Here is a 24,828-nt window from a genome sequence, read left to right as displayed (position 1 = left end):
ATGACTGTTTATTGTAAACTTTTAATTACCATCGTTGTTTGTCTTTTTGTAGACCAGGAGTGATTTGCCTGAAGACAAGTAAGTCATCACATTTTGCATTAGCGTTCAAATATTACAGGGGATATAGAATGGAAACTTGACTTTGAAAATTGCGTGGTGATGAAGTGCTGCATCGACGGGTGAAAATACAAAAGATGCTTTTGCTCCATCTTTATGGGGGCGAGCTTTTCTTTTCAGTTCAGACTTTGAACTGACAGTGGAGGCTCAGGTTTTCTGTAATTCATCATATTTTAGTTTGATGGAAGAATGACATCAAAGAAACATGTTGAAGTCCCTATAAAGTGAGCAAGTATTTCTTATAAATTATGATTGAGAGGGACGAGTGCCAATTTTGTCAATTCATTCGTCTACCGTTCCGCTTATCCTCACTAGGGTCGCGGGGGCGTGCTGGAGCCTATTACAGCAATCTTCGGGCGAGAGGCGGGGTACACCGTGAACTGGTTGCCAGCCAATCGCAGGGTACATAGAAACAAACAACCATTCGCACTCACATTCGCACCTACGGCCAATTTAGAGTATTCAATTAACCCACCCTGCATGTCTTTGGGATGTGGGAGGAAACCGGAGTACCCGGAGAAAAGCCACCCGGACACGGGGAGAACATGCAAACTCCACACATGCGGGGCCGGGATTTTAACCCCGGTCCCCAGAACTGTGAGGCAGATGTGCTAACCCAGTCGCCCACCGTGCCAACGCCAAATTTAATTGATTAAAAAAAAATCAGCAAGTACAATGCATATATTTTGATTTACTCATTTGTGTGCACCGTCTATCTACAGTCGTAGGGTTTACATGAGGGCAAGACCGGAGTGGACCGAGAGGGAAGTTCAACACGAGTGAGTAGTTTGCCTGAAAAGTTGCAGTCGTATTTTTCTGGCTCTGATCAAGCTTGTAAATGTAATGTAGTTGCTATATGATGCAAATTGACTAAGAATCCATTATGACCTCTTCAGTGTCGAATCAGATACCGTTCGGCCCAGTGTTGTTCCGATGCATCTTTTTGACGTCTTCGTGAGCATCAAGTTACTAGCAAGTGTGTGACAAACTGCCCGTTGGTCCTCAGACGCTACACCTACGACACAGCGTCCCCGTACACAAGCGCCAGTCTGAGAGCAACACCCATGAAATCACACCAAGACATTCCCAAAGAACCTCAGTCGTCTCGCGTCATCCCAGTCTGGGTCCAGTTGGTGTTCTTCCTCATCGCGGCGGTCTTCCTTTACCTCATCTTCTCCAACATGGAGACAAATGATTACACCAGGAAAATAGAATGATTAAAAAAAAAAAAAAAAAAAAAAAAGAATCATGCCCAGTTTATAGGGCTGTTTTACGTAAGTGACAGTTTATCACAGAGAGGTTTTATTTTCTTTGCCTTTCAAGCGTCTTGTGACTAAATGAGAGGAGGGTTTCACTGTTCATTGTTGTAGACTGTGGTCACTCCTGTTTAAAGGCTGGTCCATGGTGGTTGCATTGGAACAGACGAGCTAGATAGAACATAAGTGCCTCAAGTGGTTTTATAAGAAACTTGGTTGCGTGTCATTTTTAACCAAGTCTTTAACTGGTACAGATGTTCCTGACTGGATTATTTTTGTATTATCCTGATAATTTTTTAACAGCTGAGAAAGATTGAATTAAAAAAAAAAAGGACCGAGCAATGTGCAATGCATTCAACTCAACAATAGCATTTTATTCACAGTGACATTTACATGTTTATATGCAGCAATGTACACAAATGACAAGATGCTTAGATGGGTTAAATTAAAAAAACAAAACAAACAAAAAACATTTATCATAAATCATTGCTCTGTAGAACCAGGAACACAAGTTAGTGGAGAGTGCTTAAAAAAAAAAAAAAAAAAAAAAAAATGCTGAAAAGTCACATCGTGCCACTTGAGCGAGGAGCCGCTCTCAATACATGTGCATTAATGCTGAATTGAGCCAGAACACTAACTTTGAACGCATTGGCTCTATTTTAGTCATCTCGGGCGCAAGGCTTATGGCAATAAATAGGGGCCATTCATTTAAAACTCCAATTCCAATGAAGTTGGGACGTTGTGTTAAACATAAATAAAAACAGAATACAATGATTTGCAAATCATGTTCAACCTATATTTCATTGAATATAACTTCAATGTACAATTGCAAGGAATTTAGGGATTTAATCATCTACGGTCCATAATATCAAAAAGTTCAGACAATCTGGAGAAATCATTGCATGTAAGCGGCAAGGCCCAAAACCAACATTGAATGCCCGTGACCTTCGATCCCTCAGGCAGCACTGCATCAAAAATCAATACATCAATGTGTAAAGGATATCACCACATTAGTGTCCTCAGTTCCCAAACGTTTATTGAATGTTGTTAAAAGAAAAGGTGATGTAACACAGTGGTAAACATGGCCATGTCCCAGCCTTTTTGGAACATGTTGCAGCCATAAAAGTCCAAGTTAATGAGTATTTGCTAAAAACAAAGTTTATCAGTTTGAAGATGAAATATCTTGTCTTTGTAGTGTATTCAATTAAATATAGATTGAACATGATTTGCAAATCATTGTATTCTGTTTTTATTCATGTTTAACACAACGTCCCAACTTCATTGGAATTGGGGTTGTACATCTCTTCATTGATGTTTGAATAAAGTGGAACCTCAAAGGTGCAATATTACAAAAACCGCTGGAGAAGGCCCTGTGTCCAGCAGTTCTACATTAAGTAAAGTTGTCACACTTTGAAACCCCTCTTTGCCCTTTTCCTGACCGATTCACCAGGTTTGCTGTGACCTCGAGTGTTCATATGTTGTTAATAAACTGTACACCAGCCATCTATCACAATACGACCTCCTGCACGATCCTGTGTGATGATGCCCAGTACAAGAACAGTATCTAAAATTCTGCCTTTACCTAGGTAATGTTCAGTCTGGACTGGAACTGTGAGAGGCAATTTACTAGAATTCATTTGTACAACTCTGCTGCCTCATAATGAGATGTTGTTCCTAATACAGTATATTGGACTCTCATAGAAGTAATTTAGATAACCAAAATGTACAGCTCTTATGACGCTGTTCAGTTAAACATTAACTGAATACCTCTGATAGTGTAAATCAAAACTAAATATTACTTTGCAGAATATTTAATACAGCTCGAGTATTGGATTTTTTTTCTTTTCTTTTACTGCAAATAGTCGTAATGTGGCTGGTTTGTAAAGGTACTGCAAACTTGGAAACCACTATGTCACTTAATAAACCTCTATCACGTCGCATTAGTACAATCAATACAATAAAGGAAACCTGAGAAATCCTATCCCAAGGTTCTAATTTCAGGTTGTGAATTTATCATTTGCTCCACTGTGCCACTCATTATTTACCAGGCTGCTGTTTGTAACCATCCTCCTTACATTCATAAATTATTAATCAGAGTACCATGTTTTGACTAGTGCTGGCACATACCGTACAAAAACACAAATACTCCCTGACCCCCACGTCGACAACGTCACCAAACAGATATGTGCTAAGTGGAATGTACCAACACTGCGACCCAGCGTACCTTTTGGCACGGACATAATAGTGCTTCTGTGCCGTCTGGCCCCAGCCCGGCCTCGATGTCAAGTCAAGAGCTAAGAAACTCGGGTTGGTGGTAATGCAAATCAGCTGCACTGTTACCTCGCAGCGAGGCAAAATTCAGAATGGCTCACAGACAAATTTTCAGAAATAGGCAGTTACCAACATAATTACTTGGTTGTTTAATTTCACACTTCATGGGTGGGCAGAGAGTAATAAGTCAACTTTCCATAACATACTGCATCTCCAAGTGTCGTAATAGTTAGCAGATGTTACGGAGATACAGAAATTTAAAATACAGTGAAAACCTTGTACCATCCAATCAGTGGTGAAGTGGTTGTAGTTCTGGATTGCTGACCAAGCCAACTGGTTCTGTGGTTCTACATGAATCCCTCATGGACACAGCCAGAGCCCTTGCACGGTCCACTTCCCAGGGTTGTAAAGCAGAAACCCAAGCTCCGTTTTAATTTCCTACGCATAGTCTCTGCTATCGACAGCAAAATAGCAAGTAAGACATACAGTACAAGATACATTTTGATCAAACCTGTTTGGTTTTTATAATCAAACCAAAGATACCCAGTCGTTTACAAAATGACATCATTAGACTGCAATGATTAAAGTGATGTAATAAAATTAGATTACCGTAATTGCTGGTGTATACTGCGCATTTCCCCCCTCAATTTTTTTTTCCAAAAGTCAACAGTGTGCATTATAAATGGGTATAGGAGAAAATGAAAGACTTTCACATTTTAGAAATGTATGCCACCATATAGAGGTTATGAAAAAGCTGTACACTTTCATTCCAATATGGCTTCGCCCCATAGAGGTTATGAAAAAGCTGTACACTTTCATTCCAGTATGACAGGGGTACATATGACTGCATATATGTACAGTTGTGCTCATAAATTTACATACTTTGGCACAATTTGTAAAACTTTTAATATATATATATATGCGTATATATATATATACGTATATATATGCGTATATATATATATATATATATATATATATATGTATATATATATGTGTGTGTGTGTGTGTGTATATATATATATATATATATATATATATATATATATATACACACACACACATATATATATACATATATATATATATACATGTATATATATATATATATATACATGTATACATGTATATATATATACACATACATACATATATATACACATACATACATGTATATATATACACACATACATACATACATACATGTATATATATACACATACATACATACATACATACATGTGTATATATATATATATATATACATACATACATATATATATACATGTGTGTATATATATATATATATATATATATATATATATATACACATGTATATATATATATATATATATACATGTACATGTATATATATGTATATATATATATATATATATATATATATACACACACATATATATATATATACACACATATATATATATATATATATACACACACACACATATATACACACACACACACGACTGAACAACAACCATAATTAATTTCTTTATGGTTATGTTTTTCTGAAATGCTTGACAGTTTAATTTGAATACCATTAAAATTAAATGTGTTTCACCTGGTCCTTCATGTTTTCTTCAAAGTATTGTACACATCTTAAAAATTCTGCCTGAGTAATCAAACATATGAGTACAACTGTGTGTTTTCTCATTTACTAAATAAAAGTAGGGCTGTGAATTTCAAAATAAGAGCAAGTAAAAAAGGTATGTGTTCAAATAAAGTGCTTAAATTCAGAATAATTCTTTGAAAAAACTAACAAAATACAGATAATACTAAACTCATGCATTGTAAAAAGGTTATACATAGGGAGAAATGTTTTCCAGAATTTTGAGATCAACTTTGGGGGTGCGCATTATACACGACAAATTACGGTAATTCATAAATGCTGGATGGCGCTTTATGGATTAGTGTAGTGGCACTACTCACATGGCAGTATAAAGATTATTTCAGTTATTACAGAATAACAAATATTCACTTGACAGAAACATAACACGAACATACCTTCATTCAGCATTGTGCTTGGCTGCATATGTCATCATCGCTTGTTAATTGACAATGCAACATAAGTGTTTTCCACACCTGGAGATGGAAGCATGTCGTTAGGTCCATGACACCACCAAAATGGATTTCAAATAAAACATCCTGAAGTGCAGACGTTCAGCTTCAATTTAAGAGAAAAAATACCATTTAAGAATTGCAGGGATTTTGCATAAAGTAAAATGTATTTGACTATAGTGGAAAAACCTTTAAATCCTGTATAACCTATCACAAGGCTATATTTTGAAAATGGACATAAACAAAAAAGGGATGCAATTCCTCAATGGAAAATGCCATAATTTTTGTGAGACCTCTTAAATTAAGACTAAAAGTCAACACTTCAATTACATCTGGATTGTGGTATTTCAAATTCATCATGATGATGAATTGTCAAAAAAAAAATTGTACCGTCATTACCAGATAACGAGCAACCCTTTATTGGTCAGTGACTGTTTTTTGTCAATGTCTTTATGTCCCAAAAGTATTCTCTGTCAATTGACTGTCTGTTGGTGTACGAGAGCGGCTCAAATTCCTTGTGTGTTTTTTTGGACATACTTGGCAAATAAAGATGATTCTGATTCTGAATAGGAGGGGCGGGGGGGGGGAAATAAATAAAAATAAATCACAAAATGGTTGGTGGTATTTGGAGAGCTAAGGATTTTTTAGATGATACTTGGTATCAAAGGTTTGAAGAAATATGCTGACTTACAGGATCTGGTCTCTCGCTCCAGTTCAGAAGGTTTCCTCTCCTTGTTGCACAGCACCTTGGCCACAATGATAATTATAATGACAGCAACAACAAATGTCAGGCCAGACACTAGCCAACTGATCATCACTGGACTCAGAACTGGATCTGGGTCTGAAAGTGGGAGGATTTTTGTCAGTGGCATATAAAAACATCATCTTCATAATTTCTTGTGTATAATGCGCACCCCCAAAGTTGACCTCAAAATTCTGGAAAACCCTTCTATGTAGAATGCATTTTTACAATGCATGATTTTGCTTTTACCCATAGGATCAAAACATGAAGTATTATCTGTGTTTTGTTAGGATTTTTTTTTCTCCAAGGAATTATTCTGAAGTTAAGATCTTTATTTGGACACGTAATCCTTTTTTGAATTTACTTGCTCTTATTTTGAAATTCACAGCCCTACTTTTAGTGAGTAAATTAGTAAACACACAGTTGTGCTTACATGTTTGATTACCCAGGCAGAATTTCGAAGATGGGTACAATTCTTAAAAGAAAACTTGAAGGACCAGGCGAAACACATTGAATTTTATTTTACTGGGATTCAAATGAAACGGTCAACCATTTCAGAAAATTATGATCACTAAACCAACCATGAAGAAATTAATGATGGTTGTTGTTCAGTCATCAGACATATTAAAAAAAATATTCAAATTCTGCCAGGGTATGTAAATTTATAAGCATAACTGTACATATGCAGTCATACGTACGTACCACTGTCATATTGGAATGAAAGTGTAGGCTACACGTTTTTTATAACCACGAGGTGGCGGTGGCATTTTGGAATGAAAGGGTACAGATTTTTCATAACCACTAGATGGCGGCATACATTTATGAAATGTGAACGTTTTTTTCATTTGCCCCTATACGTATGTATAATGCGCAGTATTGACCTTTGACAGTTTTTTTGGGGTGGGGGGGGGGCAATAGAGAGAGCAATACAATTTAAAAATTTGCAATGCTACAAACAACTACAAAATAAACAGTGCATTACCTGTTTGTCTTTGTTATCTGTCAACTGTCTTTGTTTTGTCTGAAAAAGTATACTAAACCGAACAGGATGCAGCTTTTTCAGATTGATTTTTGTCTGTACCTTTATTCATAACCGATACTCTAGTCATGCATAATGAGTCGGCCAAGGAAATGTCACCTCTTATAGATATGGGCAGAGCCTGGCTCTCTCTGGAGACAAAGGTGCGCCCCCCCAGCTGGACCCGATACAGGCAGTAATAGTAGCCCTCATCTGAGCTCTGAGCGCCGGCAAAGTTGAACGTGATGGAGGGGCTGAGGGCAGGCAGAGAGTGGCGCACTGTGCCATTGGGACGGATGAGTCGCAGCTGAAAGGAGCCTCCAGGGTACGGCTGCGGTGTGGAGCACGTGATGTTAAAACTGTGGCCCTTGATGACGGAGCCAGCCGGGGCTTCAGAGGATGTGTTGTACCAGTGCCGGGGGGTCAGGAGTTCCACTGTAAGCACACCAAAGAAGAAATAACTCTTTCAAGGTCTTTTTATCTCACAAAAGTGAGTACAAGCTTCACATTTTTGTAAATACTTTATTATACCTTTTCATGGGACAACACTAAAGAAATCACAGTCCGTATGTAAATCTACTGTCCCCTTAAAATAACACACAGCCATTGTTGTCTATACCGCTAGCAACAAAAGTGAGTACAGTAAACCCCCGTCTATCACAGAGGTTATGTTCCAGACCCCCTCGCAATAAGTGAAAATCCACAATCTAGAAATACCTATAGAAATATGAAAAAAAATATGTTTTATTGGGGTGTGGGGGGGTTTGCTTGAAATTGTTTGAGGGTCTTCAAACACACTTAAAAAAATACACACATTAAAACAAAATATATTGAGAGTGGGCAAGAACAATGAATACAAAAATGGTTAATAAAAAAATGGCTATAAATTCAAATTAATAACAAACAAAACAAATTCATTAAAAAAAATAAAGAGACTACCGGAGAAACTACTTGTACTATCAATTGCTTTAACTGGTATCAATTTTTTTTTTTTTTTTTTTTTTTTTTTTTTTAAAAACACTTGACCCAAAAGAGCAAGACCGCAAAGCATGAAGCGCGATATAGCGGGGGTTTACTGTATACCCCAAAGTAAAAATGTCCAAACTGGACCCAATTAGCCATTTTCCCTCCCAGGTGCTATGTGATTCGTTAGTTACAATGTCTCAGGTGTGAATGAGGAGCAGGTTGGGCGTTATCACGCTCACACTCTCTCGTACTGGACACGGGAAGTTCAAAATGGCACCTCATGGCAAAGAACTCTGAGGTTCTGAGGGAACAAAAAAAACAAAAACAAAAAAAAGAAACGTGGCTCTACATAAAGATGGCCTAGACCACAAGATTGCCAAAACCCTGCCCAAGACCATAACAGCGCATGTTCCACTCACAATGGATACAATTTGACAGAAACATAAGCATCTAAACAAAATTAAAGAAACAAGTGTGGCCCAATCACTTCTCCATGACTGCGTATCGTCACTATTGGGCAGAAACCTCCTATCCCCAAATTTGGCCAATTTCATATCTTTTCACAAATCGATACGATTAGTCAGTTGCTGCATGGGTCTGTTATTTTTCCAAATTACTGACCCATTTAAAGTGTTGAAAATGGCTTCCTCTCTTTGATGATACAATGTTGATGGCTCAACAATACTGGTTTCCTGTAAAGTGAAGTATTGGAGAATACCACCTTACAGAAGCATTACGCAAGATGACAAGTGGTATAAAATGGATGGATGTACTGTATTTTGAAGGGCTTTTTACAGACTAAGATTTAGGGCATTCTTGGAAAACCACCCAACCATCATAAAATATCCAGGTTGCTAGAGAAAAAAACGAACTGTTGTGGGGAAAAAAGACATGCTGAAAAAAATTGCATCAAAAACTGTGAATGGGTGGCGCTTGGGCAAAGAATGCGTGACTCACCCACAGTGATGTTGACAGAGTTGCTGGGTGGAGAGCTGAGCAGTTGAGAAGGCGAGCTGCCTCTGACCCTGTAGCGACAGCTATAGCTGCCCTGGTGGAATGTGTCTATGTCGGACATAGTCATCTCCACCCGTGACTGACTCATCTCGGCCCTCTGCGTCACCACGGGCGTGGACGCTCCATGCTTGTACAGGTGGAAGTCGCTGACGTGGTGACCTGACAAGACGCTGCAGCTGAACCGGACTGCCTCTCCGGAAGAGAACACGGTGTGGGGTGACAATAGTGAAAGGATGGGCATGAAAAGGGTACCTGTGAGGAAAAGAGAGCGTCATCACGAAGCTCACATTTTATTGAAGAACAGGTTATTAGTATTTACTCGGCACTGTGGCTGAAATTGCAATAACCCTCAGAATTGTGAATGGTGAGAGATGATGATGTCTTTTTGTTTAATATACATAACTTAATCAGCGAACAATCTGATAGGATGCTTAGCAAGTGTTATATACAGTTTTACAGTCATGGAATAAATGATTAGACATTGGAAAATACATTTTAAAATGTAAAAAATAAACCCTAACTCTGTAATACAGTCATGGGGAAAAAATATTAGACCACCCTTGTTTCTTCAGTTTCTTGTTCATTTTAATGCCTCAGTACAAATAACAAATAGTTGTACATTAAATCATTAATATATTGATGACAACAAGAATAGGTAAAGCATGTCAAATAGGGAAAAGTATTATGGAATCAGCTGGATTTTTGTTGTGTTCATTGTATTCTTCAACAATAACTTGAAGAAACAACGGTCCAATATTTTTCATCGAAAAATCTTTATAATTTTTTTTACATTTTAAAATGGCTTTATTCATGTGCTCTGTAATTAAATCTATACACATACATACTCTGTACATTTATTTCAGCAGTTAAATACAAAAAGTTAAACATACTGACTACACAGAGTGAACAATGTGATAATGTTTTTGTTTTGTTTTTTTTAGAATTTTGATGATTATAGCTTCCAGCTCACGAAAACCCAAAATTCACCATCGCACAAATTAGAATATTACATTGGAAACAATCACAGCAACAATTTGTTTAGAATTGGCCTTCTGAAAACTATTCTTGTGTTTGATGTGTATAATGAATCTGTATAATGTGTGTTTCACCTTTTAAACTGAACTACCGGTACTAAAATAAATGAAGTTATATTTTTATACTGTATATATACACTCCTGCTTTTGTGGTGGATCGAGACAGAGTTCTGCCACAAATAATGGGGGGAAAAAAAGGAAAGAAAATGGGAGTAATTGAGGCCCCACCTAAAAAGGTTTAGAACTACCTATATTAATAGTTTACACTGATAAATATACCATAAGCTATGATCCCAAAATGTTATCATTTCAACTCATCCTACAACATTATCCTTAAATGGTTTACTAATTATTTCATTTTTGGGGTGTGGGGGGGAAACACACGAGCAGTACACATGTACATGCACATTGCGCCGAAGTTAATTCTACAAACAACCCTGGATAATTTAGCTCTTCCATGAAATACAATAATCTTAAGTCTTTCAATCGAGAAGATTTCAACAATACATCCTTAACAGTTAACACCAATTACTACTTTCTTATCAACCAGGGCTTTGGCCCCATTTTGTAGCAATTTGGTCATTAGAGAAAGAGCACAAAAATAGGTGCGTTTTCAGTGGCTAGTTAAGGATATGTTCCACAGAAAAATATGTGAATGTGTGTCTATTCATGATTTAGCCATCCATCCGTTTTCTATACAACTTATTCTGTTCAGGGTCACGGGGAGCTGTGGAGCCTATCTCAGCTAACTTTGGGTGAAAGGCGGACTATACCCTGGACTGACCGCCAGTCAGTACTAGCGCACATAAAGAGACAGACAACCATTCACACTCATATTCCCAACATCACTGAACACACCCAACCTACACCGTAGTCAGGCGGATGTACCACTAACCCATCAGTGACAGGCACACTACCCTCAGGACTTAAGAGTTACAACCTTCAATCGCAACAACTCAAGCGGTTGTTTTTGATTCGCTACAACTGCTTTTTTAAGGTCTTATTTTATTAAAACGAAATATGCACACATTTGTATGCAGGCAGTCACACACGTACCCTCCCCACCCATGAATTAGCACAAAGCACCTTATTGATAGGTCGTCTCACCTGAGCATTTTACCCCTGCATCATTTTCATGGGTGCAATGGGTGTGACTATGCAGGATGACGGCACAGCGGGTCAAACTGGACTCGTGTCCCGAGCACTGAACGTGCCTCAGCCAGATCTGCCCCCTGCCCATACCAAAAGCTGCCCCGTGGAGGGCAGACTCTGCCAAGCCACACGCCAGCTGCAGGCACACCACGTCAGCGTCGCGGAGGTCCCAGCCGTGGTCGCAAACTGTCCCCCACTGGTTATGTCGGAGAATCTCGACACGGCCGGAACACTTGTTCTCGCCATTCACAAGTCTGATCCTGTCTGAGGGCCAAAAACAACATTTAGGAGGACCACTCTATATCGCTATGTATGGTGGGAGAGCACTTTTGCTCCAAAATTCTGGCTTACCGAAGGCAGTGACTCTGTCCCGCAGAACCCCTAACAAACCTTTAACAAAATGAGAAATTCAATTATCATCAGGTAAACAGAGATTTCAACTCTTGTTACTGTGCTGTCAAATTTAAAAGAACCCATACACTCAACAAGAGGAGAAGGACGCCGCTAAATCCTCCTACTGGTGTTGGGTGGTTGGTTTTTAAGCTGTTCATGGATGGTGTACTGGTTACTTGTATGCGATTTGATTCAGAAATCAAAATAGTCTATTTACATTAACGACAGTGTGTCATTTGTCTCAACAACATTGGGTATATTGTATTACCATGTTAGAACATATCTTAAGTGCTACACTTGTGACCACACACATCATTATGACAAATTTTGGCAGCCCTCTGTTGTACAAAATCGCTTTGATTCAGCCAACTTTTGCTATAATTACTCTATCCTATTTTACAGCAACGTTGACACTCAGCTGACCGATGTGTATTTATTTTTTGGTTGGCAAGACTGTACCACTTCAAAAACACAATTACTTCTAAGACATTAAATGCCACAGTTAGGGTATAAAATTGTTACTGATTACCGTAGTTCTCCAAAGTAAGGGTTTGAGCCACAGCTAAGGTTTAAAATTAAGATTTCAAGCCTGGGTTGGGTTTTAAATGAGGTTTAGGGCACGGGTGTCAAATTCATTTTTGTCAGTTATGACTTCCCTCGGAGGGTCGTTATGACTGTGAACCCTTATAAATGAATTATCACCTCACATAATTACATATATACGACAAATTGATGGATAATTACATTTCACTTACGTTTCTTTTAAAAGGGGTATTGTAACCAAAAAAAGCTTGCAATATCTCAACATTATTACAAGTGAAGACAATTTACAATTTTGATATTTTCGCAAGAAACACGAAGTCGACGTACATGATTCCCTTTCGCGGGTCACATACAATGATATGGCGGGTCGGATCTGGCCCCCGGGCCACCAGTTTAACATCTGTGGTTTAGGGTTCCAAACCAGTTTGGGTGTCAAGCTTGGGTTGCGCTTTTATAGAAAGGGTAGGCTTTTGAAGTATGTTTTCAAGCTTGGGTTGAGTTTTTAAACAAGGTATGATTTTAAAGTAGGGACTCAAGCCACAGTTAGTGTTTCAAATGAGGGTTTCAAGCCACAATTAGGGTTTCAAGTCTGAGTTGAGGTTTCAAATAGGGGTTGAGGTTTCAATGTAGAATTTCAAGCCACCGATAGGGTTTCAATTTGGGTTTGAAGCCTGGTAAGAGTTCGGCAGAAGGATTATGGTTTCAAGCAACCTGGGCATGAAAAGAGGACTTAAAACATGTATTTGGGTTCCAAGCAACAGCGAGAGCTTTAAAATTAGGCTTTGCAAATAGTGTCTATATGCATAGTTAAGGTTTCCAGCCTGGGTTACTTAGTTAGGGGTTTGAACTATAGAGTTAAGCATTCGAAGTAGAGTTTCAACCCACACAGTTAGGGTGAATTATTTTAACTTTAAAAAGCTATTACAATGTTAAGAGCGGCTGCTACGGTGTGATACAAACATCGGCGCGGTTAAATTAAGCACCAAACCAATACAATACAGAGTTAAACCAATACAATACAGAGTTAAACTTAAGTGTTAGTCCATGACATCGTGTGATTTAGACACAAACACAGCTAACTAGCTACCCGTTAGCCACACTGAGGGACGATTAGCAGCCTTAGCTTACCCGTTAGCAGGATGTGGAGGAATGACAGCATCGTTTCCCCCTCACCCTTCCATCAAACAGTGGGTTCGGGTTGACTCCCGGCGGGTGTGGTGCTGGGGAAGGACGCTACAAACATGCAGCATGAGCTACTTTCGTTAGCTAAGTAGGCTAAGCAGCTTCAGGGTTCGGTTGACCAAGCGGTGACTAAATGTACAGTATACGAGCGGCAGAGATTTCCGGTATGAAACGCGACGCCGAGTTCGGTCATGTGGAGAGTGAGGTCGTCACAAGCATTTGACGTCCATGTCGGAATTATGTTGGGTCAAGAGTCAAGTTTATCCGGCCCGGTGATTAGCAGTTCTCGAAGTGGCCGCAAGGGGTCCGCATTACACAGCCTCTTAAAAAAATAATAATAATCGCCGATTCCCCTGTAATACATTTAGCGGGTTGCAAAATTGTTCACAATAGTAACACAGTCTCCTCGAGGTGCACAATTAACTAGTTTACGGAGCAGTGTACGACTACCATTGTCACGCAGCACAAAAAGGCACGCCCGGTTACCGCCGTAATGCTTTTCATTTTGAATAGTTCATAGTCATGGCCTGTAAGTGTTTTCCAGACAAATATGTACTGTAATTAGGACATTTTGAGGTTACGAAGGCACACATTGAACTGGTTTGCACAGCACGAATTGATCATGTTGTACAAGACGGTACTCTTACCGCCATACCCCCCATTTGTTTTATATACAGAGAAATTACAAGATTAAAAATAGAAAACACAGAGCATTTTGTTAGAAATTCAAAGGAAAACGAGCCTGGTAAAAGTTCAATTATCTTTCATGATGACATTTTTTCTACGGCACATGAGCTTTTGAATGTCAAGACATATTTGTGTGACTAGAAAAAAAAAAGTTTTACCTCGATGCATTTTATTGACTCGCTGGTCAAAATAAGCATCAACCTAATCATATTGTAAAATGAAATGTCACAATCCCTTTTTCACAAAAAAAAAAAGAGGTAAATATAGGTTTATATATTAAAGAAAAATATGACATTCTTCTCTATAAATCTAACCTGAAAACAAGCATACTGTACTTGTCCAAAAATGATGTGTGTTCATTGAAAGGTGACAAACAGCGCTATTAGTAGTACTTTTAGGTGAATCATTTCCCTTCATAATAACTACATGATTCAACCTCCATCCTCATGTGCGATTCGGTTATTACTGAAAATACAAAAGGCAAACAGACATCAAATAACAAAACAAAATAATTTAGTTAACAACTCATTTAGGAAGATTGCCCTTTTTCCCCACAGGTTAGCAACTTCTTGTTCTATTTTGATAATCTCTCAACAAGTATTCAGTACAACAATGTGTTCTTTAAATAACAGAACAAGTCGGTTCAGGTCCAAAATAGAAGTCTCTCAGGCACCACACTAACATGAACGTGCTGAAATTTCAAACTTTTTTTTCTGTGTGTTCAGCCATGGTGCGCGGCATTCAACGTTTGCCCAAAAGAAAAGCCCAAGTCACCAAATGGCCTTTTTTTTTTTTTTTTTTTTTTTTTTTTTTACTTGGAGTCTCTCAGTAGGTGGACAATGAGTTCATATGTGGACAGGACGATGGCTGTGTTGGGGATTTGTCTAATTAGCTGCGGAATGAGTCCTCTATAAAAAGCTGCGTAGCCTTCCTCCAAAGCTATTAACCTCCCGGTCTGAAAGAAATACTTGTACTTGCTGCCTTCCTCACGCAGTCTTGTGCGAATCACCTCTGTGGAGACAAACAATACAACAAATAATTTAAGTCGTTTGGCCCCCGAAATCAGTTGTGGCAGGTATAAGTGGTTACCATGTGGGTAGGCTATGCAGGATGCACAGCCCTTTGAGAAAGCAGCAGCCATCATCAAGCGCAGGAAGTCAGACGCTCTTTTCTCGTTTTCACTGTTTGGGGACGTAAGCTGGTTGTCAGCGAGCCGCTTCTTGAGCGTCTCATAGATGAGGAAGCAGATCATGGTCTCGGAAATGCCGGCGTAGGATGCGGTCAGGCCGCGGTAGAAGCCCCGGACACCCTCAGTTTTGTAAACATGGCGGGCACACTGTAAGGCATTCATTTTCTTCTCTCCTCGTGCTCTGAAAAGTCAAACACGTGACTGTCGGTTATTGACAAAATCACAATGTTTATTTTTAGGGCAGGTTGCCATTTTATCAAAATTGTTGTTTTATTCTGAATGCGGAACAAGAATGAAATAGACCAGTGATTCTCAACAACTACACTGTGGAATATTAGTGTGTTGTGAGGGATCCAATTTCATTTACCCCCGACACCCATCTCATTTTCACAAAAAATATTTACTACAAAAGTGTCTTTGTTCATCCATCTATGCCAGCGACATACAGTGACAGAAAGAACAAGTTGTTGAACATGCTCAGATTGAGCCAATTCATCTTTTTATTGGGGGCCGGGGGGAATGTCAAATGTGCAGGTCAAAATAAGAACAATAATCAAAAAGAATTGCAGAGCATTTACCTGCGAGTCCTTTAAATATTAATCTTCTATTTATCCTTTATATAAGAGCTGTCAATCTCTAACTTTACAGTTAAATGAATCGCAAACCTTCACGTTGGTTTGCCTGATATTATTCAGGTCTTTTCCAAACTTGGATGAGGCTTATTTGGTGGGGAAATATTTTGCATTTGTTTTGTTTTTTTCCCCTTCAAAAAAAGAACATTCTCCTGTGACCTTACATATTCAACACAGCAAGTGTAAATATAGACTCTTCTTCTGCACACAGGCCAATGCGTCAGAGCTGTGTATTTACAGACACCGATCACAAGCGGAGTGTCACGTAGTGAATGGCCCAAGGACGGCAATGCCATGTTAGGCGATAAGGGCTTCTGTTGTAAACGACATTGTACATACTGACTACCTGCTTTCAAAGACCCTCAAATAATTGGTGTACTTTAGCGTTTCCCCAAACTTTGAGCCAAAGCACACATTTTACGTGAGAAAAAATCTCACTGCACACAAAATCACATCTCAATATACTCACAAATTGACTTGGTGTGAAATCTGCACCTGTCAGGTTACTTGTACCTTCTGCTATCTTGAGGAAGAGCATTTCATTGCTCTGCCTTCACTACACATTGTTGGCATGGATACACGAACAAAGATAGATTATTTGCGGTACATAATACTTGTCAACCCAATTAAATTAAACTGGAACATTTCCTGTGCCACAGCCTGAAAATGTCTCATGGCAGTAGTTGGGGATCTGTGGTCCAGAAGCTTCACGCAACACACAGAGCAGGTGCACTTAACGGTGTACTCACTTTTTCTCTAGCTGCATCCTGGTCTTGACCATCCAGATGGGATTCATCAGGGAGTTTGTCACAAAAGCTGAAGGACAAACAAAATATTTGTTCTACTATTAAACCATTCTAAGACAGGAAAGGGAGGACACATGGGAATATCTGCAAAATATACATTTCCCTTTTATTATTTGACTTCAAGCACACCAAAACATCTCCTTGGTTGCTGGACCACATGACATTGCTTGTATGCTGTGTGTGACAATATGATAGGGGCTCACCTGCAACACCAGCAGAGGACATGTGCACAGCACCACTATTGGGAACCAGTATCCCATTGAAGAGCTCTTTGGATTTGGAATATGCAGCAAAGTAAACAGCTCTGAAACACGGGAGAACCAACTGGTGAGAACTCAACATCCCACAGAAGGTACCGGAACGATTTGCACTACAACACAATGTGAGCACATTCTCAAGCTGTGAAATCTGTGAATGTGGTTTTATAACCACTGGGCTATTCATGTTGCGAGTGATTGTGGAGAGCTTGGATCCAGAGGAGCGGGTTTCCCTGCGCCTCGCTTCCAGAACACACTGTCATCACACCAGAATAGGCTGAATAAGCACTGAGAGCCCCAGTGGCCACAAGAGCTGGACTGAATGGGAGCAGGTCCAAGTTGGCTAGTGGATCAGCGTGGTGGTGGCATTACGGGATAAAAGCATCATGATGCGGCTATTCATTAACCAGGGGGCGAAAGCAACCCCATGAGTGTCTTCAGCCAGCAGTCTCAAAGTCCAATCAATGATATGTACTGCATTAAAGCATATATAATAACAGTGTACTGTACTACGCTGGTGGACGGATTTGCTTGTTGACACACTAAAAATGAGAATGTATCAAATGTATTAAAATAGAATAGATTAGAATTGAATAAAAAGCCTTTATTGTCATTGTATGATGCAGATACAACGAAATTGGGGTACCACTACAAGTTTGAGGAATACAAATAGAATTGATTGTTGTGTTTATGTATGTGTGAGAGTTTTGACATTCAGATGTTAAAATTCAAAATAAAATATAAATAAATATTTCTCAAAAACATTGCAGCATTCTCTTGTAATTGTATTTTTTTCCTTTTCTTTTTAGTGTAGCCCTAATTGTACATTTTAGCATTAAACTGCTAAACTGTGTAAGGGCCAATGTTTTTGTGGGGACAAATCTTTCATTTGATTCCTGGTAACTCTGGTAATTGTGACGTGGTGAGCACTTTGAACATTTTTGCTATGACAACAGCTTACTCTTCATAAGGAAATTCAAGCGCCTAACTGAGTATTATTACGTTTCGGGGTATTGGAGTACAGGGACACCTCAATGCGTAATAAGTGACTTTGCGCACCAACTAGCAGGCGTCACAACATAGCCACATAGTTCGAAAAATACAATTACGTAAACGTTGCCTCAACATGGAAGAAACTCAAATGTCTAGCCCAGAGTTTGCTTTACCTTGACGGAGCCACGCCGACGAGATTTGGCCCCAGACCGCGGAAAAGAGATCTTGGTCCCTCTTTCTCGAGGATTGATCTGAAAGAAATACAAAACGATTGGTCATCAAATACAAAAACCAAGTAAGTTTATGACTGTTTTCTGATTAACAAGTGGATGTTAAAATACATCAACATGAATTTATGGAATGAAGCCCTGCTCTAGTTACATTATAGCATCCTCCTAATCTGGTTCCAAGTGGTACGTCAGAGGTGGTCCCTTCAGACACAGCCACACCCACCCCCAACGCACATATGCAATTGGCGTGCCTGCGACAACACCCATACTATCTATTTGACTTTTGTGACCTTCATTATTCAGATGGCTGGGAGTTGAATGTTATGGGAAGCAAACCAGCCTATGTTGTTTTTTGTAACACACTCCCTGCCCCCAAAAGGTTTATTAACCAACTGAATTGCCCGTTCTCCAACAACAGCCGGGTCAAAATGAAATTGACAATAAAACTGTTTTGAGGTCACAGTCACTGGCTGTCGGGCTATTTATGGCCTACGCCATAGCTTACTGTACATTTTATGTGGTACACTGTAAGAACATGGCTGTCATTGCAAAGACACACACACACACGCAACCGTGAAAACCGTGTATGGGATAAAGCCAGCTGAGACCTAAACCGGCACACAAATGTGTTCCATTTGACACTTTTTTTATCATCCGTTTAGGTATCTAGAATTTAAGGCCCTAGTTAACAGCATACCAGACCGGTACAGTTTGCAGCCCCTGTCATCTGGGTGTAATTTAACACTGCTGCTGCAGTAACCAGTTAAAAACAATTCCCTTGTAGTTTCCTCAGATCTTCCCTGAGCCAGCCTCATAAAAAAGGCCATATATTTGCTGTATAAAGTATCAGTGTCCTACTTCTAAAATAAAAATCAAATCAAATCAAAAATTACGTTTGATGCATATAGCTGTGTGTGGTGGAAAATGCTGGTCGGTGTCACAGCTTGCAGCTGTTTAGGAACACCAAGCAAGAGCAGCAGACAGTGTGCTTAATCCTGCTTTATGTAGGACAAGATTAGCGCCACTACTTGGTAAAATATGCCACAGTAAGGGAAAAAAAATAACTGCATAGAAGTAGCTACATAATTACTCCCAACAAGTAGCTAAGCAGACTGTATATATCAAAATACAAGGAGGCACTTCTAAACCCATGATATTCCAGCTAGCCAAGTGTGGATGTTGTACTGCGCAGACCTGTGGGAACAAAGTGTTCCCACCATAGGTAGAGTACTGCAAATGCCTCAAAGCACACGTAATGCAGCATGGCCTGATAGGGGTTGTCTGACAACATTGTACCGTAAGACTTGCACCAGCCCAGGCGTAACAGTTCCTGGCCGGATGACCCCGGTCCCACTGAGGGTACCGAGCTGGACCTGGAAGACGGGCCGGAGGGTGAGACCGGAGGACTGTAGTCGTGTCTTTAACACCTCCAACGGGCAGGTCACAATGGCTCCCACTGTACCGCTACACCTGCAAAATGATATGAGGAAAACAAATTTACACTATTCTGTTGGTATTTTGAATCAAGTACTTAACACACCTGTTTAATTCCTAATATGGAAGCCCTGAAGTTGAAGGTCCATAGACCAAAATATTTTTGTCACACGAGACCTCTGCGGACCTCACAAGACCCAAGGACTTTTAGTGTGTGTCAAAGGACTAACTCTGCACTTGTGCTTTCCTTTTTGGTGGCACACATTTCTTTTTGCTTGGAGGAAAACCATGATTTCACAAAATGCTAGCACAATAGCTGTGCCATTAGGAAATTATCAAATTTCAGCTTTATTGATCCAAAACATAATTAGGATCGCCATGTGTGCCTTTCTTCAATTACTGTAAGTATATCAGCTTTGCGTTCAAATAAACAGGCCCAGGTTTCACGCCAACTAAATTTGTGAGGAAATAAGGATGAGATCACTATTTCAGTATATGTACTGTATATTTTTTAATGATTCTTTTTTTTTTTTTTTTGGTGGTGTGCCATGACATTTTTCTAATGTAAACTATTCACCTTGGCTCAATGTAGGTTGGGGAAAAACTGCCCTAGTGCAACTTACTTTCAATTATTTTATCTCAGGTTGGGAATGCACTGACACCAGTATCAGGTATAGCTGCCTATATAGTAGTTACAGTAATAATTCTGGGATACTGTACGCACCGATACCACATCACCAGCCTGACATATACTTTCTGTGTGTCATGTCAACCACACGTGTGTCTGGCGGAATACTTTAAGGACACGGATGACAAAACTTTTAGGCTACAGAAAATTAGGCTCTGCAAAATGGATGATGAACACTTCGGGCAGTGACGGAGGCAGCAATATGAATTGCTGCTGCGGCTGCATGGGGTGTTTATATTGTGGTTTGTATTTTACCATATAATGTGCTCATAACAGCTTTTGTAAATTGTTATGAGCCCCAACTGTAATCTGTGTCGCCTTTAAAGTGACATTTTGCAGATACTTTTTCCGCATTCAACTCATTTGCAATTTATCTGTTATGCAGATAAAACAGTTTTAGCTGCATAACAGGTAACTCCATGCATCTCTGAGTCAATTATGTTGTGTTTTGTTTACTTTTCTAAATTATCTTTCATTCGTTTAACACGGGCGAATTAATGCTGGGTTGTTGTTGAGTGCAGCCACCATTCATGTTTACACGAGCAGTCACGTACTGTGTGAGCTGTGTTCAGGTACACTTTGTAAATTAAAGTGAACGTGTATTTTTCATTCTGTACAGTATGATAAAACAGATTACTAGGGTTATTAACATTTGTATTGGAATGCTTTAGTTAACACACATTATAGGATCACAGTTGTAATGATCAATTTTGTTTTGTAATATGGGATTTATTCTGTTTGCGTTGTCATTTTGTAAATAATGACAAGCTGTTACTCTAAAAGTGTTACATTTGAGTGAAATATATGGCATGTTCAAGAAAAAGCCTTTTTTTTTAAACAATATTTGACAGAAATTAAACACATTCTCATCACAGTTGCAAGATGTAATGAGTATATATACTCAATGTGTCGGTGAATACTCAAATGTACTTGTACCCAGTTTGAAAAAAGTGGTATCAGTGCATCCCTAGTTTTGGTACCGGTACGTGAACATTGAGGCACCTGGCTTTATTGTCCATTCACTAGCAATCTGTCACACTTGCTACTGTGACAATGACGCCAAATTAAGAAAATGGCTATTTGTCAAAAGCGGATTTTGATGTGGGAGTAAACTGGCCAAAGCATGATGTCAATCCCCCAACTTTTTTTTAGCCAATGTCATGTGTATGTCATTCATTCCCTACTACTGTGCTGCCACACATTAGTGTGTTGAATGAGATCATCGGGTGTGCTGCGGGATATTATCCATTTTTACCTAATTGACCCAAAAATTACCTCCTCATTTACAACAAATAATCCATATTTATCTAACTGGTTTTTCGTTTATGAACTCGTAAATGCTCTTTACTAGATGGCTGAAGGTACAATTAACCTGTGTATCTACCTGTTGCCATGACTAACAGAACTACTAGAATAGCTGTGTGCTCAACGAAACAAGTGCAGATTTCACAATGGGTACGTTAATGCATCAGTAAAATGAGATGAGATATAGTAATCACTTCAGTGTATACTATGCAGTACTTTTTGTGACATTTTTGTTTGGTGGTGTGCCTGGGATTTTTGTAAAATATCTGCCTTGGGTCCATGGAAGTTGGGAAACAACTGTTTGGAAAACATGACAACGCAAAGTATCATTAAGATCACTTTGTGTTGGTTCATGTAATTGCAGACAGTGCCAAAATGGTCCTGCACTTTTCAAGGGTAAAATGGCGTCATTTTAACTAAGCAGCCGTTGTAAAAGCGCGACTTTAACATCAGCGTACCGCTACTAGTCAGCGACACGAAGTGGCGTTTTTCCGTTTCGTAGCGTGACAAGCAACATATATCCGAGGAAGATAAACATGCTGGCGATGTGCCTCTTCTCGTTACATAACAACAGCAAACTACAGCCCGTGAGATCCGCCATCGTGCCAACAAACCGCTAGCTCGAGTTCCACATCACAGTGTTGCGTTAATGGAGCATTTCACACACAAAACACAACGTTATCAGCTCCGTACGTGACGCCCGACTGCTATAAATCATGCTAAGATTAGCTCGCTAATCTGTATTGATCCGTGTAATGGTAATACAATGCATGATGTGGACGGGTGATTTACGACAATGTAGGTTCTCCTTATTGGTGAAAGGTGTTTAAAAGGCATTGACAATATTCAAGAGGCAGTCAATATGTATCGAAAACCCAGACATAATGTATAGAAGAACGTATGGAAACGCTAGCTTTATATGATGATGAAATGCTAACGTCAGCTAGCTGGCGCTAACCGTTAGCACTCCGGTCAACGGCCCGGGAGGAGACCAGTCGCCCATCGGTGAATGTAAAATTGTTATTTTAAGTATGATAAGAATAAGGTAACGCGTATTTATCTTGGGTAAACGTTTGGAAATTGGCCGTTTGGAGGCAGCGGCATTACATTGACTTACCCTCCAGCAAAGAGATGCAGAAGCGTGTCTTTCTGGGCCATCGTCCTACTTCTTCTTCTTCTTTGCTCTTTTTACTTTCAAACAGCCACCATAGTAATCGGAAAATGTCCGAATAAAGTCGCGGTGACGCTGACTAAGACGGTTCGGAGCTTTTTCACGTGCACAGAGCTGACTTTGTGTGAGCCGGCTGGGCGGAGCTGTCAGCTAGAGGCGGACCGAGCGAGAGGTCTGCTGAGGAGCTGTCGCCCGCAATGACGTCAGTGGGACGGAGGAGGGTGTTGTCTGTGACGTAGGCACACGTGCTCGGCAGCGCCGCTCTGACCTTTTCATGTCTCTTTGTTGTTGCTCCAAACCGAGGTGCAAAAGGAGCATGAGGTCAATCGTGTTGGATCTGTTGTGAAATTGGGGGGGGGCTATATCATTTCTATTTATTTATCCACAAATTAGCAGTGGTGTGAAGGACAAAAGTAGATTTTTAAAGTAACTGTACTTGAAAATTAATTTTCTACTCTTTGATGGATTACTACACGTAATGCAGCCCAATGGGGGCACAAGCCAGTGCAAACTCTAGGCCGGTCCCAAGCCCAGATAAATGCAGAGGGTTGCGTCAGGAAGGGGATCCGTCTTAAAATCCGCGCCGTAAACCTGCAGGGCGCCGGTGGAAATTCAGCTACTGTGGGTCGAAGTCGAAGAAGAGGTGGAAAGCGGGTTCTTTGGCAGAAAGAGAAGAGGAAAGCACATAGCCTAGAACTGAATGTGGGGACTTTGAATGTTGGTACTATGACAGGAAAATCTCGGGAGTTGGTTGACATGATGATAAGGAGAAAGGTTGATGTATTGTGTGTCCAGGAGAGCAGGTGGAAAGGCAGTAAGGCTAGAAGTTTAGGGGCAGGTAGAAGTTTAGGGGCAGGGTTTAATTTATTTTACCATGGTGTAGATGGGAAGAGAAATGGAGTCGGGGTTATTTTAAAAGAAGAGTTGGCTAAGAATGTCTTGGAGGTGAAAAGAGTATCAGAACGAGTGATGAGGCTGAAACTTGAAATTGAGGGTGTTATGTATAATGTGATTAGTGGCTATGCCCCACAGGTCGGATGTGACCTAGAGGTGAAAGAGAAATTCTGGAAGGAGCTAGACGAAGTAGTTCTGAGCATCCCAGACAGAGAGAGAGAGTCGTGATTGGTGCAGATTGTAATGGACATGTTGGTGAAGGAAATAGGGGTGACGAAGAAGTGATGGGTAAGTACGGCATCCAGGAAAGGAACCTGGAGGGACAGATGGTGGGAGACTTTGCAAAAAGGATGCAAATGGCTGTAGTGAACACTTTTTTCCAGAAGAGGCAGGGACATAGGGTGACCGACAAGAGCCTAGGTAGAAGCACGCAGGTGGATTACATCTTGTGCAGACGATGTCATCTGAAGGAGGTTACCGACTGGAAGGTAGTGGTAGGGGAGAATGTGGCTAGACAGCATAGGATGGTGGTGTGTAAGATGGCTCTGGTGGTGGGGAGAACGATTAGGAAGACAAAGGCAGAGCAACAGAACCATGAGGTGGAAGCTGAGACAGGACGAGTGTGGTGCAGCTTTTCGACAAGAGGTGATACTGACTCTCAGTGGACAGGAGGAGCTTCCAGAAGACTGGACCACTTCAGCCAAGGTGATCAGACAGGCAGGCAGGAGAGTACTTGGTGTATCTTCTGGCAGGAAAGGAGAGAAGGAGACTTGGT

The 24,828-nt window shown here is 39.9% G+C and overlaps 2 protein-coding genes across 5 annotated transcripts; both read right to left on the bottom strand.

The window, feature by feature from the left end:
* Positions 1 to 1,717: 1,717 nt before the first annotated feature.
* si:ch211-150o23.3 (deleted in malignant brain tumors 1 protein) lies at positions 1,718 to 15,134 on the bottom strand. Of its 4 annotated transcripts, none has more exons than XM_061672934.1 (8): positions 13,714 to 15,134; positions 12,001 to 12,039; positions 11,605 to 11,913; positions 9,407 to 9,715; positions 7,604 to 7,918; positions 6,415 to 6,564; positions 5,670 to 5,747; positions 1,718 to 4,098 (listed from the first exon to the last, which is right to left on the bottom strand). In XM_061672934.1, exons 1-7 carry the CDS (start codon positions 13,742 to 13,744, stop codon positions 5,704 to 5,706), a joined length of 1,197 nt encoding a protein of 398 aa, XP_061528918.1. In that variant the 5' UTR covers positions 13,745 to 15,134; the 3' UTR covers positions 1,718 to 4,098; positions 5,670 to 5,703. The 4 variants fall into 4 exon arrangements, with proteins under 4 accessions (XP_061528918.1, XP_061528928.1, XP_061528937.1 ...); XM_061672944.1 differs by having other exon boundaries at positions 1,718 to 4,095; XM_061672953.1 differs by lacking the exon at positions 1,718 to 4,098 and having other exon boundaries at positions 5,057 to 6,285.
* A 103-nt stretch (positions 15,135 to 15,237) lies between these two features.
* On the bottom strand, positions 15,238 to 23,324 carry slc25a33 (solute carrier family 25 member 33). The gene is made up of 7 exons (XM_061672968.1): positions 23,106 to 23,324; positions 19,858 to 20,031; positions 18,505 to 18,582; positions 17,285 to 17,385; positions 17,025 to 17,091; positions 15,544 to 15,824; positions 15,238 to 15,465 (listed from the first exon to the last, which is right to left on the bottom strand). The coding sequence occupies exons 1-7, from the start codon at positions 23,144 to 23,146 to the stop codon at positions 15,266 to 15,268; spliced, it is 942 nt and encodes a 313-aa protein (XP_061528952.1). The 5' UTR covers positions 23,147 to 23,324; the 3' UTR covers positions 15,238 to 15,265.
* Between the last annotated feature and the right edge of the window lie 1,504 nt (positions 23,325 to 24,828).

The sequence above is a fragment of the Phycodurus eques genome, chromosome 1, assembly GCF_024500275.1.
Source record: "Phycodurus eques isolate BA_2022a chromosome 1, UOR_Pequ_1.1, whole genome shotgun sequence".
Taxonomy (NCBI): domain Eukaryota; kingdom Metazoa; phylum Chordata; class Actinopteri; order Syngnathiformes; family Syngnathidae; genus Phycodurus; species Phycodurus eques.
This window is presented reverse-complemented; position numbering and strand designations above follow the sequence as displayed.